The 20,434-nt window shown below is 40.9% G+C and overlaps 1 protein-coding gene across 4 annotated transcripts in view; it reads right to left on the reverse strand.

The window, feature by feature from the left end:
- The window catches only part of LOC132821513 (lisH domain-containing protein ARMC9), a 150,366-nt gene that overhangs the window by 119,486 nt on the left and 10,446 nt on the right, over nt 1-20,434 (reverse strand). For all 4 annotated transcript variants that reach the window (XM_060834118.1, XM_060834117.1, XM_060834120.1 and 1 more), the window contains exon 4: nt 8,539-8,706. In XM_060834118.1, coding sequence (XP_060690101.1) covers nt 8,539-8,706 — 168 coding nt within the window. The remainder of the gene's footprint in view (nt 1-8,538; nt 8,707-20,434) is intronic.

Raw genomic sequence — 20,434 nt, forward strand, 5'->3', positions numbered from 1 at the left:
AAAACTCAATCAAGTTTGTGAGACATGATTTCCCATGCATAAAGCCATGTTGACTATCTCTAATCAGTCCTTGCCTTTCCAAATACATGTACATCCTGTCCCTCAGGATTCCTTCCAACAACTTGCTCACCAGCGACGTCAGGCTCACCGGTCTATAGTTCCTTGGCTTATCCCTACCACCCTTCTTAAACAGTGGCACCACGTTAGCCAACCTCCAGTCTTCTGGCCCCTCACCTGTGACTATTGATGATACATATACCGAAGTAATAGGACCGGCAATCACTTCTCGAGCTTCCCACAGAGTTCTAGGGTACACCTGATCTGGTCCTGGGGATTTATCCACCTTTATGCAGTTATAATTTATTATATTATGCATTTATAATTTATGCATTTACAATTGCATGGATTAAGCAAAATAAAATATAATTCTCCAAGTACAAATTCACCCCACAAACTCTCATATGAGTGTCTATGTGAGAGGGGGGAAGAGAGACAGAGGGAGAGAGAGAAGGAGAGAGAGAAGAGAGAGAGGGAGAGAGAGAGAGACCGAGAGAGAGAGAGATAGAGAGAGAAACAGAGAGAGAGAGAGAGAGAGAGAGAGAGAAAGAAAGAAAGAGAGCTTTTCACTTATAAGATAAACAAAGCTGGAACAAAATAAGCTAAGTATGATGATGCAATTGGATAAAAAGTTACAGCATTTACTCTCAATCATTCCTTATTCTAATGGATATTAAAGTTGATAAGCTAATCTTCAATATAACAATATCTCTCCCATCATACAAACAGATCTATTTCTCCTCCCATAATCAAGCAGAAATAATAGCACATGCTATAATACTTATATCAAACATTCTTTCATTTACAAAAGGTGGTGTTTACAAGTCAAGATATGCTAAGAAATTGAGAAGTAATGGCAAGCCCTCAATTAGCAATTCTGTTGCAGTCATATTACAAAACTAGATCTATATAAATACCAGCTGCACCTTTGCTCTCATGAAAAACATACAAGGATGACTTTATGTGTGGACTCCAATGATAGAAGTTGTTTCATGTAGCTCCCGTGGAGAAAAGGGAATACGAAGAAAAATCATCATTTATACTATGTGGGAAGGTTAAGCAACCAACCTATTCCTGTCTGCTGCACATATTCAATAAAAAGAGCAAATCAACAGGATATATCTACCAACGTTAAGAATTGACATCAAGAAGCACTGATATTTCCTAAATACTGAATTACTCATGTTCCCACAGGTCTGAAAATGGAGTTACATGATTTTGGTACAGTAATAATCAAGGTGATACATATCTATGTTACAATGATGTGTGACATGTGATGGGAAATCAAGGTGGTGATGATGCCAAATGCCTACTGGGCTTGTCTTTCTAAGTCAATGGTCTTCAACCCTTTTAAACTTGCTGAATTTAAATGCAACCCACGATCCAGAAGAAAATATAGAATATAGTTTAACTTTAGTGTTATATAAATCTAAAACCAAACGTATACAAATTCCTGCCTTTTGTCCTCTGCTCAACAAGTCTTAGTGTGACATCTGTGTCTGTACAATACCAGTGCCTTGAAGTCTGGGTTGTAATTAGGGACAGTTCTTCAGAAACATTTCTTTAAATGAGTATTTAAGAGGGTTGCAATACTTGGGCTTGAACATTCTCATGTAGCAGAACACTGTCTCTCAGAGCTATGCACAGTCAAAATGAGCTTTCACTTTTAGAGGATTCATTTCAAAAGGATGATTGGATTTAGTCACTCTGTTAATCAGTCCCCAAAAATCACTGCCCATGACTTCAGCTCAATGTAACTGCATAATAATTATCTCCAAATCAACTCTAATGCTTTGAAAATCAAATGCCTGATAGAATTTGGTCATCAACCCATTTATGTCTATTTGAGGAATGGATTTGAGACAAACATGATAATTTGCTCCACCACATTTCAAATTCCTGAAACTGCCTGTTGAATTCTTCTGCTTACGTGTTCAGCTGTCCACAGGTATTTTATGAATGGAACCATTTTTCTTTTCTCCATTGCAGCATTTCACTCCTTAATTGGGAGAATCACCAACCCAGTTTCAATCTAAGTGCATTCAAAATATTAATTCTGTGTGCCAAATCTCTGTCGTTTCTCTGCAGTTCACAGTTTAGCTTGTTCAGTTTCAAAGTTATGTCTGAAAGGAACCCAATGACAAACAACCATGCATTGTCTGATAGCTTATTGCACATTTCGTTCTTTAATATAAGGCATCAGATTTTCAGGTCCTTCCCTCAAATTAACCATCTCCCATCAGCATAGAGGATTAATACTAGGCAGCATTAAGTTCATTAAACAAGGATTTAAACAAGTGGGATTGAAGGACTCTTGCTCAACTTGAGTTTGCAATCTTAAAAATGACTCTCATTACAGGAGAAAAGTCCATAACTTTACTCACTGATGCTCACTGTGGATTACCCAGTGCCGAGTGACAAACGAGAGGAAATTAGGATCATTTCTTCAAAATACAACAAAGCCTGCATTAGTACCAAGCATGGCTGATGCACCATCAGTTGTGGTGGAAATCTGCTTCTTGACTGAAATGTTTTTCTCAGGATATACTTTTCTGAATTTAATGCAGCTATTTCTTTAAGGGGCAAAAGGATGAGAAAATTCTTTTTAGTTGTTATCGCCTTAAAGAGCATGTGCATGAGAACAATTAGCTGGACGTTGCTATGATGATGCATTCGTCGAACTGCAGTGAGAAGCATCCACAGTCCTTCATCTTGTGCTGTTGAAAAGACATCTTCACACACACACATTGCAATTATCTTGCTACTGTGCAAGCGACACATAACATGCCCTGGATTGCTGTTATTATTTCTTCTTTGTTCTTGAAGTCTCTGAATTAAACAGTAGAGTTTCTGCTTCTATGATCACTTTGCTGTCTGTGAATGAGTTTTTGTTTTTTGCCATGAAGTGAAATGGTGTTTCAGTGCAGACCTTACCTTTTGCTGTTTGTTTACAAAAAAAATTGTTGAGCTTTGGAAGTGCCCTTCAGCTTGTCAATTTTCTTTGCCTGAAGCATGCTTCTCAAGGATACAAGCTTTGCATTTACTGTTTTTGGTAACACATAATTCTGAACAGAACTTGATTTTCACATTCCACATTTTAGGCTTGTTTTTAGATGGTCCAGGTTGATCACTCATCATTATTGCTTCACCTTGCAGTTCATGGCGTCACTTGCTGCTGGTCATCATCTAATAGGCCTTTGGATCCATGCTTCTGATAATTCAGAACGCTGCCAGCTGCTCTCAAATGTGGAGGTATGGAAAGTCACTTCCATTGTCATGATATTTCTCCAGGGCTCTGGTTGACTTGCATTGCTCTGATATTAATCAACAGATTGATTGCAGAGTCTTTGACATTTGATATCACCATCTGCCTGCTGTTATGAACTTGGCCAGACCACTCATGAGCAGGCAGCTCAGACCATAACTTTGAAAGTTATTTCACTAAATGTATAGTGAAAATTACCCAGAGTGAGGTAGTTAGGTTGACTAGTAGATTTTAAAACAGACAGAAATTCTTTCACAAAATTACACAATGAAACACAAAGAACGGAATAAAGAACCCCCCAGAACTCAGTCTATCCAATCTAGATTTAATTATGCTGTTGTACATAACAGTCCCAGTAAGCAAACCCCCCTTTAAAACCAGTACAAATGGAAAACATGCTTCCAGGTTGAAGTTAGAAGGGCAGAGAAAGAGTTTGTTTCCACACAGCTCACTGTTGAACTCCCAATTAGTTCTGAACTGAACTGCTTAACACCCCTTTCATTATACAGATCACTCCTAAAACCTGGCCACTTTGGCCTGAAGTCTCATCTGTTTACATATAAACAAAAAGACCTCTCGATACCCTTTAATCTCTGTACCGAATCAGACTAATTGGCATCATGAGCGGTTTATTACCCCTCTGATAAAAACCAAGGTCATAGTATCCTTGAGAAAAGGGAACACCTTTTAGAAAAAAGGAACCTGCTTTGTGACACCTCTCCCCTTTTAAAAAATGAACCATCAATACCAAAAGATGGCTTCATTTTTAAAACCCTTCATAACCCCTGTTAGTAGTTTAAATACACAGATAGGAGAAAGTGAGGACTGCAGGTGCTGGAGATCAGAGCTGAAAAATGTGTTGCTGGAAAAGCGCAGGTCAGGCAGCATCCAAGGAGCAGGAGAATCGACGTTTCGGGCATAAGCCCTTCTTCAGGAATGAGGAGGTTGTGCCAAGCAGGCTAAGATAAAAGATAGGGAGGAGGGACTTGGGGGAGGGGTGTTGGGAATGAGATAGGTGGAAAGAAGTTAAGGTGAGGGTGATAGGCCGGAGAGGGGGTGGGGGTGGAGAGGTCGGGAAGAAGATTGCAGGTCAAGAAGGCGGTGCTGAGTCCGAGGGTTGGGACTGAGATAAGGTGGGGGGAGAGGAGGAAGCTGGAGAAATGTGCATTCATCCCTTGTGGTTGGAGGGTTCCTAGGTGGAAGATGAGGCGCTCTTCCTCCAGGCGTCGTGTTGCCATGGTCTGGCGATGGAGGAGGCCAAGGTCGTGTTGCCATGGTCTTGCCACGGTGTTGCAGATTTCTCCAGCTTCCTCATTTCCCCTCCCCCCAACTTATCTCAGTCCCAACCCTCGGACTCAGCACTGCCTTCTTGACCTGCAATCTTCTTCCCGACCTCTCCGCTCCCACTCCCTGTCCGGCCTATCACCCTCACCTTAACCTCCTTCCACCTATTGCATTCCCAACGCCCCTCCCCCAAATCCCTCTTCACTACCTTTTATCTTAGCCTGCTTGGCACACCCTCCTCATTCCTGAAGAAGGGCCTATGCCCAAAATGTTGATTCTCCTGCTTCTTGGATGCTGCCTGACTTGCTGTGCTTTTCCAGCAACACATTTTTTTAAACACACAGATACACTATACTAACTATAAACGAGCAGGATCATGGTTTAGAAAAAAGAAACCAGCTTTGTGACACTGCATTTCTTTAGCATGCATGTCTGACAACTGATCTCACCTGAATCTCATTGTATAATTAGTTTATGTAGAAAACAACTGCAGGTCTCCAGCATATGGGCAGAGGACAGGGACTAGCTGAGCTGCTCTTGCTGAAAGTCCGCATTGGTATGATGGACTGAACAACTTCCTGCATTGTAGTAATGTAATATACTGGTTTCACACCTTAGTTCCTAGCATATTTCTTATTCATTTGTTTGCATTGCAGAATAACATATGTTTTATGGGAGCAATGATGGTCCAACTCAACCAAGCTGACATCCGATGTAACAAGCGGGTAAACACTATTAACTGTCCTTACTTTCTTCTAGTGTGTAACTTCCCGATGTGAAGGTCATGCAGCTGCATGATGACTGACATATGTACAATGACGGAAAGCAGGCAAGTGGTGACATCAATTGTCAAACATACATGGTGAGGGAACATGGGTGAACAATGAGATCAATTGTGAGAGACTCTGCTATCAATCTGCCAATTATGATTGTGTGTTAGAAACCATGGTTCTACATGGTGGGGGCACTTGTCTTCAAAGTAATGAGTGAGACACTGCATTGAATCTTTCTTGACAATGTACAAGGTAGACATTGCAGCAGTAATGGAGGAATTGAATAATGAAGGTAATTAACAGCGTGATGATCAAGCAAGCTGCTCAGCATTGATGAAGGAGAAATTGTATGTTGTTGCAGCTGCATTCATTTAGGCAAGGGAGACTATACCATCTCACTCCTGAATTATACCTTATACATGGTAAGGAAGCTCTGGGGAGTCAGGGAATGAATCATCTACAGTCTCTGATCAACACTTGCAGCCACAGTAATTTTGTATCTGATTCAGTTGATTTTCTGGTGAATGCAGTCGCCTACAACATTGATCATAGGAGATACAATGATGGTAATGGCTTTGAATATCAAGAGGAGATGGTTACAGTCTCTCTTGTCATGATGGTCATTGCGCATGTGCGGCACAAACGTAACTTGCCACTTATCAGTCCAGGCCTGGTTCATATCTTCTTGGACGTGGGCACAGAAAATTGGCATCTGTGATGTTGCGACCCTCAGTGGAAGGCTGAGATGGATCATCCACTCAGCACCTCTGGCTGAAGGTAGTTGAAAACACTTGCACTTTTTTACAATTTGGATACTATCCTCTTAAGACACTTGCTAATTTTTCTTTCCCCCTTACGGGGAAAAGTACTCTTGCTCAGATGTGATTATAGGAGAGATAGCAATCATTAAAGTGATCACTTTCTTTGATTGTCACACTAGCTAAGATAAACTTACAGCAATACAAACTTTCGTGCATTGAACTTTAGACTTTGCTTCAAACTAGCATGGAATCCTAATTTATACATTTCATACTGTTAAGCTGCCTATTGCAAACAATGGTGATAAACTCATTTTTGTGATAATATGGCACTTTGAAAAGCAGTAACACACCACCATCTGCTGGTTACATTTTTTTTAAAACATTGGAACAGCAGCCAGACCAGTGCACTGCATACTGTACTCAGAAAATTGCTCTCCTGAGAGAAAGTTAAATTTTATTAACTCATTGTCGTCCATTGCCATCATCTATCAGTTTGCTTTCCTTACTGCCAACACTACTGTCAAAATTTCAAAATATTTAATATGCAGTGTAACTGTTAATTATCTCTCTGATCCTAAGTTGAGAGATCATTTATGGATAGGCACATACATACACCTTTTAGAATTGCAGGGATAGCTCTCTAATTTTCAATAACTCCTATGTTAGATGATGCAGTCAGACAGTAACATTATCTTTTTATTTGTTGACATATGGAGTAATTGGGTCTCAAAGAGGCAGCATTAGAAGAATTCATCAACATTATCAACGAGCATCAACCCCAGTAAACTTAAAACTATAACACAAAGGGAGTGCTTGTTCCCTAGATACCACAGTACTTAAATTGCTACAACATAACAAGCATAAGTTAGCAAAATTGTTTTCAAAATAACTGACACATACATCTATTCCATTAAATGTGTCTTCCACTGGCTAGTGAGATCACAGCTAAAAGTTTCCATTGCATTTTCACAAAGGTGGAATATTTTGAACAGCTGTTATTATCCCTCTAACTGCATCTCAGATCTCAATCACAGATTTAAATTTAAAAACTGGCACTGTGCTCATGATAAATGCATTTACTATAATCCTACCTTTACAGTAGCTCCTAATATATGGAAAACTAAGCTAGAGACACCATATTCATTTGCAAGTAACTCATTACTTTAGTGATTTCAAGTTTTCCTAATTCTGAGTTAGCTAACTGCTCCCTTGTTTACAAGTTTGAAACTGTACTCTCTCCTTTACTGCATTTTCATCCCTTCTGCTCCCTTGAAATTTACATCACACTCCTCCCTGCTTAAAGTCTCCCTCTCTCTCCCAGAACCGCTGACTGTTGTGTACGAGTCCAGACCACTCAAAACATTCTTAAGCAGGCAGCCCAGACCATAACTTTGCAATTTGTTTGAGTAAATTACGGAATGAAACACAAAGAACAGAATATAGAATACCCACAGAACTCAGACTATCCCAAATCATGCTGTTCTGAATATACACAACAGTCCCAATAAACAAAACCCTTAAACACAGAGCAAAAAACGAAACAAAGGTTTACAGTTCAAAGTTTGTCGGGCAGAAAGAGACAGAGAGAGTCTAGCAGCCTGTTTCCACATAGCTCACTGCTGAACTGACCCTCACTTAACTTCAGTTTCCAGGACTGGGCACTCCCCTTTCATTATACAGGTCACTTCTAAACATAAAAGCTATGGCCGAAAGTTTCATCTGTTTACATATCAACAAAAAGGCCTCTCAATACCCTTTTATCTTTGTACCCAACTCAGCCATTTTGGAGCTCTGAGTATTTTACAACCTCTCTGAAAAAAATCAAGGATACAGTATCCGAGACAAGGAACAGCTTTGTGACAACACCAAGAACAAAAAGGCACTCTCCACACTCATCCCTGGCACAACATAACACTGAAACACAGTTCCTTCCTGGGCCATAGCCTCCTATTTCGGAGCTACCTAACAATAAACCTTAGCCTCTCAGTTTCCACATCCAGACTTTCCCCCTGCCTCTGTCTCACATATTTTGAGTATTCCTGTACCATTCTTAAATACACAGGATATTTCTTTGGAATGGGTGCCAATACAGTGCCCTAAGAGAGAGAAAGCGAAAGAGAGAGTGAGAGACAGAGACCCTAAAATATGACCTCCATACCTTTGATAGCATTTGAAAATATATCTTCACAAATCAATTGTCTATATGTCGTTTTAAATGATAAGAATATTAGCTTCTGCAATTAAAATGTTAATAACATTAAAATAATATTTTCTTTAAAAGCAAAAATTGAAGTATTGCTAAATACATTAATCAAAGATTAAGAGAATTTTTTAGTACAAATTTCACTCAACATATTAGTACATGTTTAACAAAGATCTATGTTTCTTTGCAACTTACAGACTTTCTAGAATTCTTCAGAGGAAAGATAGCGAAATGAACTTGAAGGTGAAACTCCAATTTCTGAGGCAGCTGCTCATCAACTCCAGTTTGAGGCAAAATGTGCTGTTCCCACAGCTTGAAAAATACCTTTCCGTTTCCATCATCAAATGCTTTAAGCAAATCTTCCTGTTGAAAATCAAAGAAAAGATATTTCTATCCATATTCTATAAAACTTTGTGGTGTGTAACTGAAACAAACTTTTTTCAAGAGTAAGTTGTTATATTCCTAAAATCTACAGTCCTTTGATCTTGTCTTACTGAGAAGTACATAGAACATTACAGCGCAGTACAGGGTCTTTGGACCTCAATGTTGCACTGACTTGAGAAACCAATCTGAAGCCCATCTAACCTACACTATTCCATTTTCGTCCATATGTCTACCCAATGACCACTCAAATGCCCCTAAAGTTGTCAATCTACTACTACTCCATGCTACCACCATGCACAGAGTATAGAACCAAGCTACATCTATCACTCTTCAATTTAAAGTCATGCTCCTCGCGCTAGCCATCACCATTCGAGGAAAAAGGCTCTCACTGTCCATCCTATCTAACCCTCTGATTATCTTATACGTCTCTATTAAGTCATCTCTCAATCTTCTCTCTAACCAAAACAGCCTTAAGTCCCTGAGCCTTTTTTCATAAAGACCTTCCCTCCATACCAGGCAACATCCTCGTAAATCTCCTCTACACCCTTTCCAAAGCTTCCACATCCTCCCTATAATGTGGTGATCAGAACTGTACGCAATACTCCAAATGCGGCCACACCAGAGTTTTGTACAGCTGCGGCATGACCTTGTGGCTCTGAAACTCAATCCCTCTACCAGTAAAAGCAAACACACCGTATGCCTTCTTAACAACCCTATCAACCTGATTGGCAACATTCAGGGATCTATGCACATGGATACCGAGCTCTCTCTGCTCATCTAACTATCAAGAATCTTACCATTAGCCCTGTACTCTGCATCCCTGTTACTCCTTCCAAAGTGAAGCATTTCACACTTTTCCACATTAAACTCCATTTGCCATCTCTCAGCTCTGCAGCATATCTATGTCCCTCTGTAACCTACAACATCCTTCTGCACTATCCACAACTCTACCAACCTTAGTGTCATCTGCAAATTTACTAACCCATCCTTCTATGTCCTTATCCAGGTCATTTATAAAAATGACAAACAGCAGTGGACCCAAAACAGAGCCTTGCGATACACCACTAGTAACTGAACTCCAGGATGAACATTTCCTATCAACCACCACCCTTTTTTCAGGTAGCCAATTTCTGATCCAAACCACTAAATGACCCTCAAACCCATGCCTCCATATGTTGCGCAATAGCCTGCCAATATAATGCCTTATTGAATCCATATACACCACATCAACTGCTTTACCCTCATTCACCTGTTTGGTTACTTTTTCAAATAACTTAATAATGTTAAGGCACGACCTCCCCTTCAGGAAACCATGTTGACTATCCCTAATCAACTTATTCCTATAAATCTTATCTCTTATATCCTTTTCTAACACTTTGCCCTTAACTGAAGTAAGGCTAACAGGTCTATAATTAGCAGGGTTGTCTCTACTCACCTTCTTGAACAAGGGAACAACATTTGCTATACTTCAGTTTTCTGGCACTATTCCTGTAGACAATGACATCATAAAGATCAAAGCCAAAGGCTCAGCAATCTCCTCCCTGGCTTCACAAAGAATACTAGGGCAAATCCCATCTGGCCCAGGGGACTATCCATTTTCACACTTTCCAGAATCACTAACACCTCCTCCTTGTGGACCTCAATCCCATCTAATCTAGCAGCCTGTATCTCAGTATTCCCCTTGACAACATTGTCTTTTTCTAGGGTGAAAACTGATGAAAAATTTCATTTAGCGCTTCCCCTATCTCCTTTGACTCCACGCATAACTTCCCACAACTATCCTGGTTGGCCCTCATCTCGGCAGACATGGGTACTGCAGATGCTGGAGTGGTTCTGGAAAAGCACAGCAGGTCAGGCAGCATCCGAGGAGTAGGAAAAATCGACGTTTCGGGCAAAAGCCCTTCATCAGGAATGAGGCTGGGAGCCTCGGGGGTGGAGAGATAAATGGGAGGGGGGTGGGGCTAGGGAGAAGGTAGCTGAGAGTGCAAAGGTGGACCTTAAATTCACCTGGACCATCTCTGACACCTCCCTCCCCTTCCTGGACCTCTCCATCTCCATCAATAATGACTGACTCAACACTGACATTTTTTTTTACAAAGCAACCGACTCCCACAGCTACCTGGATTACACCTCCTCCCATCCTACCTTCTGCAAAAATGCCATCCTGTATTCCCAATTCCTCCACCTCTGCCGCATTAGCTCCCAGGAGGACCAGTTCCACCACATAACACACCAGATGGCTTCCTTCTTTAAAGATCGCAACTTCCCCTCCCATGTGATCAGCATGTTTGCAGATGACACAAAAATTGGTGGAGTGGCAGAAAGCATAAGGAGACTGTTGGAGAATACAGGAGGATATAGATAGACTGGAGAGTTGGGCGGAAAAGTGGCAGATGGCTTTCAATCCAGACAAATGTGAGGTCATGCATTTAGGCAAGTCTAATTCTAGAGCGAATTATACAATGAATGGAGGAGATTGGGAAAAGTTGATGGGCAGAGAAATCTGGGAATGCAGGTCCATTGTATCCTGAAGGTTGCTGCACAGGTAGATCAAGTGGTCAAGAAGGCATATAGCATGCTTGCCTTCATCGGACGGAGTATTGAGTATAAGAGCTGGCAAGTCATTTTAAAATTGTACAAGACATTGGTTCAGCCGCATTTAGAATACTGTCTACAGTTCTAGGCGCCACATTACCAAAAGGATGTGGACGCTTTGGAGAGAGTGCAGAGAAGGTTTACAAGGATGTTGCCTGGTGTGGAAGATGCTAGCTATGAAGAGAGGTTGGGTAGGTTAGGTTTATTTTCAATAGAAAAAAGGAGATTGAGGGGGGACTTGATTGAGGTTTACAAAATCATGAAGGGTATAGACAGGGTGGATAGAGACTAGCATTTTCCCAGGGTGAAGGATTCAATAATGAGAGGTCACACTTTCAAAGTGAGAGATGGAAAGTTTAAGGGGGATACACACGGCAAGTACTTCACACGGAGGGTGGTGGTCGTTTGGAACGTGTTGCCAGCCAAGGTGGCAAAGGCAGACACAATTGATTCATTTAAGGTGCATCTGGACAGATGCATGAGTAGGTGGGGAGCAGAGGGATACAGATGCTTAGGCATTGACCGACAGGTTTAGATAGTACATTTGGATCGGCTCAGGCTTGGAGGGCTGAAAGGCCTGTTCCTGGGCTGTAAAATTTTCTTAGCTCTTTGTTCTTTATGTGGTTGAAGATGCCCTCCAATGCATCTCATCCACGTCCCGCATCTCCGCCCTCAAACCCCATCCCTCGAATCGCAACAAGGACAGAAACCCCCAGTCCTCACCTTTCACGCCACCAACCTCCACATAAATTACATCATCCACCGACATTTCCGCCATCTTCAAACAGACCCCACTACCAGGGATATATTTCCCTCCACACCCCTATCCACTTTCTGCAAAGACCATCCTTCTGCAACTATCTGATCAAGTCCACGCCCCCCCCCCCCATGCCTCATCTTCCACCTCAGGATTCTTCAACCCCATGGTATCAATGTTGACTTCATCAATTTTTTCATTTCCTATCCCTTAACCTTCCAGCTCAGCACCGTCCTCACGACCTGTCCCACCTGTCAATCTTCCTTCCCACGTATGCGCTCCACCTTCCTCTCCGACCTATCACCTTCACCCCACCTCCATCCACCTATTATATTCTCAGCTACCTTCTCCCCAACCCCACCCCCTCCCATTTATCACTCCATCCCCGAAGCTCCCAGCCTCCTTTCTGATGAAGGGCGTTTGTCTGAAACGTCGATTTTTCCTGCTCTTCGGATGCTGCCTGACCAGCTGTGCTTTTCCAGCACCACTCTAATCTTGACCCTAATCTTACTTTAGTTATTCTTGTATTCCTGATATACCTCCAGAAAGCTTTAGGGTGTTCCTTGATTCTATCTGCCAATGACTTCACGTGTCCTCTCCAGGTTCTTCTTTGTTCTGTTTAGGTCATTCCTGGCTAACTTGTAACTCTCAATGCTCTAACTGAGGCTTCACATCTCATCCTAACATAAGGCTTCTTCTTCCTCTTGAAAAAGAGACTCATCTTCCTTAGTAAACCACGGCTTCTGCGATCAACAACTTCCTCCCTCCCTGACAGGGACATACTGACTAAGGACCCACCGAGGACCCACTGCAGCTGTTCCCTGAATAAACTCCACATTTTAATTGTGCCCATCCCTGCAGTTTCCTTCCCCATCCCATGCATCCTAAGTCTTGCCTTATCACATTATAATTGCCTTTCCCCCAGTCATAGCTCTTGCTCAGTGGTATATACCTATCCCTTTTGATTGCTAAAGTAAACATAACCGAATTGTGGTCACTATTACCAAAGTGTTCATGGACCTCCAAATCTAAGACCTGCCCGGGTTCATTACCCAGTACCAAATCTAATGTGGCCTCATCCCTTGTTAGCCTGTCTACATACTGTGTCAGGAAACCTACCTACACACATTGGACAAAAAGTGACCCATCTAACACACTTGAACTATAGTATTCCCAGTCAATATTTAGAAAGTTAAAGACCCCATAACAACTACCCTTTAAATCTCACTCCTATCGATAATCATCTTTGCTATCCTTTCCTCTACATCTCTCAAAATATTCGAAGGCCTACAGAAAACTCCCTATAGGGTGACCTCTCCTTTCCTGTTTCTAACCTCAGCCCATACTACCTCAGTGGATGAGTCCTCAAACGTTTTTTCTGCAACCGCAATACTGTCCTTGACAAGTAATGCACTACCTTCTCAGTTCTTACTGAGGCCCCGGAACTTGCAGCAACCATTCCTGTCCCTGCTCTACCCATCTCTCCGAAATGGCTACAACATCGTAATCTCAGGTACCAACCCATGCTCCAAGTTCATCCACCTTATTTCGGATGGTCCTGGCATTGAAGTAGACACACTTCAAACCAACTTATTGCTTGCTAGTGCATTCTTGTGACCTTGAAACCTTATTTCTGACCCCACTACTGTTAACCTCCTGTACATTCGAACTACACTTTAGGCTCCCATCCCCCTGCTGAATTAGTTTAAACCCACCTGAAGAGCATTAGCAACGTCCCCCAGGACATTGGTACCTCTCTGGTTTAGGTGAAGACTATCCTATTTGTAGAAGTCTGACCTACCCCAGAAAGAGCCCAAATTATCCAGGAATCCAAAAATCTCCGTCCTGCATCATTCCTGTAGCCACGTGTTGAACTCCTCTCGCTTCCTATTCCTCACCTTGCTGGTACTGTGAAAACTGCCTGCAAAGGTTATTTGTGTCCAATAATATATTGCATTTATACAATCATACATTTCAGAGTAACATGGACACACAGAAGATATCTTTACCATTAAGCCTCTCAAGCTGCTCCACTATTCAATATGATTAGCCATGATCATCGACCTCAATATGTGAATCCTGTCCTTTCCCTATATCCTGTGATCCCTTTAGCCACAAGAGCTATATCTACCTCCTTCTTGAAAATACAATGCTACAGCTTTAAACACGTTCTGCAATAGTGAATTCCACAGGCTCACCACTCACTAGGTGAAGACATTTCTTCTCATCACAGTTTACCCCTTATCCTGGACTCCACTACCATTGGGAGCATCCTTCCATCAGAATTTCACAGGTTTCCATGAGATTTCCCTCTTCTAAAGTCCAACAAATACAATCTAAACTGATTCAACCTCTTCTCATATGTGAATCCTGCCATCCCAGGAATCAGCACTGAAAAAGCGCAGCAGGTCAGGCAGCATCCAAGGAACAGGAAATTTGACGTTTCGGGCATAAGCCCTTCTGCACTCTCTCTATAGCAAGAACATCATTCCTCAGGTAAGGAGGTCAAAACTGCACATAATGTTCCAGCTAAGGCTTCACACAATGCTCAGTATAATTGCAGCAACACATTCTTGTTCCTGTATTCACATCCTCTTGTTATGAATGCCAACATACAGTTTGCCTTCTTTACTGCCTGCTTACTTTCTATGAATGATACAAGAGAATGTCCACACCTCATTTAACATTCCCTGCTCTTAATTTACAGCCAATAATAATCTGCCTTCCTATTTTGGTCATCAAAACGGATAGCGTCACATTTAACTACATTATACTGCATCTGCCATGCATTTGTCCACTCACTCAGCCTGTCCATATCACACTGCAACATCTCTACATTCTCCTCAGAGCTTAGTCTTCCATACAGTTAGTTCATTTGCAAATTTTGAGACATTACATTTAGTTCCCTCAACTAAATCATTAACATGCATTGTGAATGGCTGGAATCCTCGTACCGAATGCTGTGGTACGTGACTAGTCCTTGCCTGCCTTTCGGAAAAAGAACCATTTATTCCTACTCTGTTTCCTGTTTGCTAACCAATTTTCTATCCCTCTAAATACTCTACCCCCCCTATCCATTCATATTAATTTTATTCATTAATCTCTTGTGGGAGTTTATCAAAAGCCTTTTAAAAGCACAGATAAACCATATCCACTGGATCCACCTGATCAGCTACTCATTATATCTTGAAGAATTCCAGCAGATTTGTCAAGCCTAGTTTCCCTTTTTGTAAACACCAAACAATGGCAGGATATATACAATCAATGGTAAGGCCCTGGGTAGAATAGAAAACAATAACAATTTATTGTCACCAGTATTTATGAAAATGCAGTGAGATGTGTAGTCACTACTGTACAGCCCCATTTTAATTAGAGAAATTGTAAGAAATAATTGAGACAAAGTTAGGATAAAGTTAATCTTTTGTTCTCTCCAAGGCAATCTGGAATGATGGAGTGCTACGGGATGCCACGCTGAAGCTGGTCCTGAGACTGCAAAAGCAATGATTTCTGGACTGCTGCCACCACCACAGCGGGCCCTCACAACTGCCTTTCTCCACTATAACCGCAGAAAAGAAGAAAAAAGTGAACAAAAGAGAAATGAAGGAACAATAAAAAACAAAGAAGAGTGTGGCCAGCCAGGTGAGTGGGAGTGGGAGCAGCAGTGTTCTGGCAAAGAGCCTGAACACTTCCTACCCTGCCTACACCATTTTTGTTTTGGCAGTATTGTCAAACAAATAGACTGAGGGATTCAGGTACACAGCTCTCGAAAGTTGTGCTACAGATAAACAGGATGGTTCAGAAGGAATTGAGCACGCTTGCTTTCATTGCTCAGACCACTGAGTATTGGAGTTGTGACGTCAAGTTGAGGCTGTACAGGACGCTGGTGAAGCCGCTTTTGGAGCAGAGTGTGAAGTTCTGGTTGTAGTAAAAAGTGAGGTCTGCAGATGCTGGAGATCAGAGCTGAAAATGTGTTGCTGGTTAAAGCGCAGCAGGTCAGGCAGCATCCAAGGAACTGGAAATTCGACGTTTCGGGCAAAAGCCCTTCATCGAGATGCTGCCTGACCTACTGCGCTTTAACCAGCTCTGAAGTTCTGGTTGCCCTGCTATAGGAAGGAAATTATTAAATTGGAGGGGGTTCAGAAACAATTTACCAGGATGTTACCAATCCTGGAGAGTTTGAGTTATAAAGAAAGGCTGGATACGTTGGGATGTTTTTCACTGGTGCATAAGAGGTTGAGAGATGACCTTCTAGAGGTTTATAAAATCATGAAGGGCACAGATAAGATGAACACAATGGTCTTTTCCCTCGGATAGGGGAGTTCAAAACCAGAAGGCATATTTTCAAAGTGAGAGAGAAAGATTTTAAATGGACCTGAAAGCAACGTTTTTCACAAAAGGTGTTTTGTAAATAGAGTGAACTGTCAGAGGAGTGGAAGATGCAGATATAGTTATAACATTTAAAAGATATTTGGACAGGTACATGAATAGGAAAGGTGGTACTTGTTTAGTTTGGGAAATTTGGTCAGCATGGACAAGTTGGACCAAAGGATCTGTTTCCATGCTGCATGACTCTATAACTTTATAAATCCATGCTGACAATGTCTGATTTTACCACTGTTTTCACTGCACTGTGCTATAAAATTCTTGATAATGGACTCTAGCAACTTGACCACTACCAGCATCAGACTCATTGGCTTAGAATCCCTTGTTTTCCCTCTACCTCCCTTTTTAAGCAGTGGAGTTACATTAGCAACCTTCTAATTTGTAGGAAATGTTCCAGAGTACAAAGAATCTTGGAGATGACAATCAATTGCTAATCTACTTCCTTAAGTACTTTGGGATGACGACTATCAGGCCCTGGGGATTTATCAATCTTCAATCACATCAGTTCATCCAACACTATTCCTCTACTAATACAAACTTGCTTTGGCTCCTCTCTCTCATTAAACATGTGTTCCCCATCGTTTCTGGTACAATATTTGTGTCCTCCTTTGTGAAGACTGAAGTAAAGTGTGAACTTAGTTTACCATCAATTTCATTGTTCCCCATTCCCTGTTTCTTACTGTAAGGAACCTACATTAGTTATCAACAAATCTTTTTCTCTTTACTGTCAGTTCTTATGTTCACCACAAATGTAACCTCATACTCTAGTTTCCCCTTCTTAATCAATTCATTGATCTGCCTTTGCTGATTTCTAAACTGTTCCCAATCCTCTACTGTTTCTCTTGCCAATTTGTATGCCTTTTTTTTGCATTTAATACTATCTCTAACTTCTGTCGTAAGCCACTGTTGCCCATTTTATTTTGCATTCTTGCACCACACAGGAATAAACAATTTTTGTAGTTCAACCATTCACTCTTTGAATGTTTGGTATTGACTACCTGCTGTCATTCCTTTCAGTAACATTTCCCATCATAGCCAACTCACACCTCATACCACAGTTTCCCTTAGATTCAGGACCTTAGTCTCAGAATCAACTATCTCAGTCTTCATCTTGATGAAGAATACTATCATATTATGACTATTTATCCCGAAGAGGTCTCTCACAACTACATTACCAATTAATCCTTTCTCAATGTATAATACCTAGTCTAAGATGTCCTGTTATCTCGTTGGCTCCTCGACGTATTGGTTCAGAAAAGCATCCTGTACATACTCGAGGAATTCCTTCTCACCATATTGTGATTAATTTGAATGACCTAAGCAACATGCAGATTAAAGTCTGCCAGTAATTTTACACATTCCTTTACTGCATGCATCTCTGATTTCCTGTTAATTCCATTCCCAACATCACCACTACAGTTTGATGGTCTACATATTATCCCTACTAGGAATTTTAGTCCCATGATATTTCTCAATTCTACCTGCACACATTCTACATTATCTGAGTTAATATCGCTTCTCAATATTGTGTTTATATCCTTTTTATCTAGTAATGCAACTCCATCTTTTTCCTTTTTGTCCCTCCTTCCTAAATACTGAATAGCCAGGAATGTTCAGTTCCCATCTCTGGTCATCGTGCAGCCATGTCTCTGTAATCGCAACTATATCATACCTATTTACATCTATTGTGTGATAAGCATTACAAGTGTTGAAATATATAAACCACATTACAGGTCAATTTGATTCAGTAAAGCATTGAGATTTGAAAGTGCCTCAATCCATAGACATTGTAGATTGGCTCTAGATCTACAATTTATTTAAACGTTTTCTGATTACAGGGGTTTTATATTGATTTCAGTGCTCAGTGTGCACTTGTGGGAGATCTATAATTGGAGGTTACTCCCATTAATCCTTTTTGAATGCACTGTAGCTAGCTTCAGTGCATTCCTCAGCACATAGTGCTGGACTTTGGAAGTGGAGGTTTGTGCGATTTGGTCATCATTGGTTCCTTACACTGGGAGACCAATAAGTTTAGGACAAACTAAAGTATGTCTTTCATTAAGTTAACTTCCTTACTCCAGCAGAGGATGTTTGGCTTAGCGGTTCCCCTGGGAACAGTATGTAGATGAAGTGTTTTCATAAAGTTTCAGAAAAATCCCTGCATCCCTGCAAATGTGGATTCCAGAGAAGATAACTGTCTTTTCCGCACTACAACTCCCTTGGGGCAGTGCATGGTTGAAGTGAGACATCTATCTGAAGGGGAAGGCCCTCACCACCAACTCACCTACATCTTGCTTTCTGTTTAAAAGTTCTGGCAATGAGGTGCCTTGCAACATGCTTTTGGCAACCTTTTCGATGTTCAGCCGATTATAACTCCCAATTGATATTAAGCTTGAAATCAGCTAGCATGAACCTACGTCATTCCTGATTATATCTATTTGGAGAAAATTCTAAGCCATCAGGAGTAACCTCCCTGGTGTTGGAGTTAGAAATGTAGTCAAAGCTTGAAACAAGAACATCTCTGAATGGATTTATTACGAAATATATTCTTAAATGTTCGAATGGTGGATGGTTCTTTAGTTGGCTACATGGCTGGTATGTAATGCAGACAAACTGTGGGTTCTATCCTTACACTTACTGATGTAGTTATTGGAGCTATGTTCCATTGAGATATTGTGGTGTCAACTATGGTTAATAATCATTGAGCAGCAGATATTATTCTTGAAGGGAAGTTGAACTGGTTTGATACTATGCACTTCATCTGGTCTTGCATTTGGGAATCACACTGTCACACGTTAACAGAGTTACAAAACTGACTCTTGTGAATGTGGTGAATTTGTAAATAAAATAAAGTTTAGGAAACCTCCCTACTTCTAAGTTAGGAGGCATGGGTTCAAGTCCCACCTGCTCCAGAGGTGCATAACAGCATCTCAGACAGTTGATTAGAAAATGCCTAAACAGCCGGGTTCTGCTCGATCAAAAGGCCAGTGAGTCATAACATATCTGAACAGATTGATGAAAAGTTTAAAAGTAAAACTGCATTCTTAGGAGTCTTCTGGCAATGTGGTAGTGTCCTTAGCTCTGAACCAGAATGGACAGACTCAACTCCTATCTGTTCTAGACTTTGTCACATCATGTCTGAATAGGCTGATTAAAAGTAGCTATAAACACTTGCAGTGTGAAAAAAAAACAGCTGAGTTTTTCACCAGTAACGGTGGTTTCTGGATAGGGTCCAGCAGAAAATGTTTGTGTTAAACTATAAGTTTACAGTAAAATCTCTGAAAGTCATTTGTTGTGCAAATTCAACAGATAGTTATTGGTGCATTAACACCAAATACATTTCACAGCAATATATTTCCACATTTACTTTTGCCATTTGGCAGAAGATTAACCTTTGTTTGCAGGGTTAGAAATTCATCAAAAACACCACTATTTTTGCTTACTTTAATTAAATCCCAGCAAAAGAAAAGAATATCTTAGCAAGGTACACACTCACGAGGCAGAATCCTAAAACCATCACCTCAATCTCCAAATAAAAAGAACACTTGAATCTTAACCTTGTATTGCTTAGGCTGAAGGAAACACTTTGCAGTCTTCCTTCTGATCCAATTTGTGGCCCATTCTCTACCTTTACTTTCAGTAATTTTTTTCCATTCTTCCATCTGCTTTTCTCAACAAATTCACTCTCTTTCTAGTCTTCCCTTGTCATCCTTGTCAATTTGCCCTCCCTTCTCTGATCAGATTCATCTGACCTTCCTTCTCCTTTTCATCTACCTCCAATTATTTCCACAACACACCAGAATCCATTTCATCTCATCATGAATTTGGTATCCAAGGTCATGGGAGGTCAACTAGAATATTTAATTCCCCCATCAGCCCAATAATACAGGAAATTGAACTTTGTTTTAATTTTTTTAGGTTTCTCATATTTTGAAAGTTATAGATTTGTTTATATCTATTCTATATTTTATA

Source organism: Hemiscyllium ocellatum, chromosome 13, assembly GCF_020745735.1.
Source record: "Hemiscyllium ocellatum isolate sHemOce1 chromosome 13, sHemOce1.pat.X.cur, whole genome shotgun sequence".
In the NCBI taxonomy this organism is placed as follows: domain Eukaryota; kingdom Metazoa; phylum Chordata; class Chondrichthyes; order Orectolobiformes; family Hemiscylliidae; genus Hemiscyllium; species Hemiscyllium ocellatum.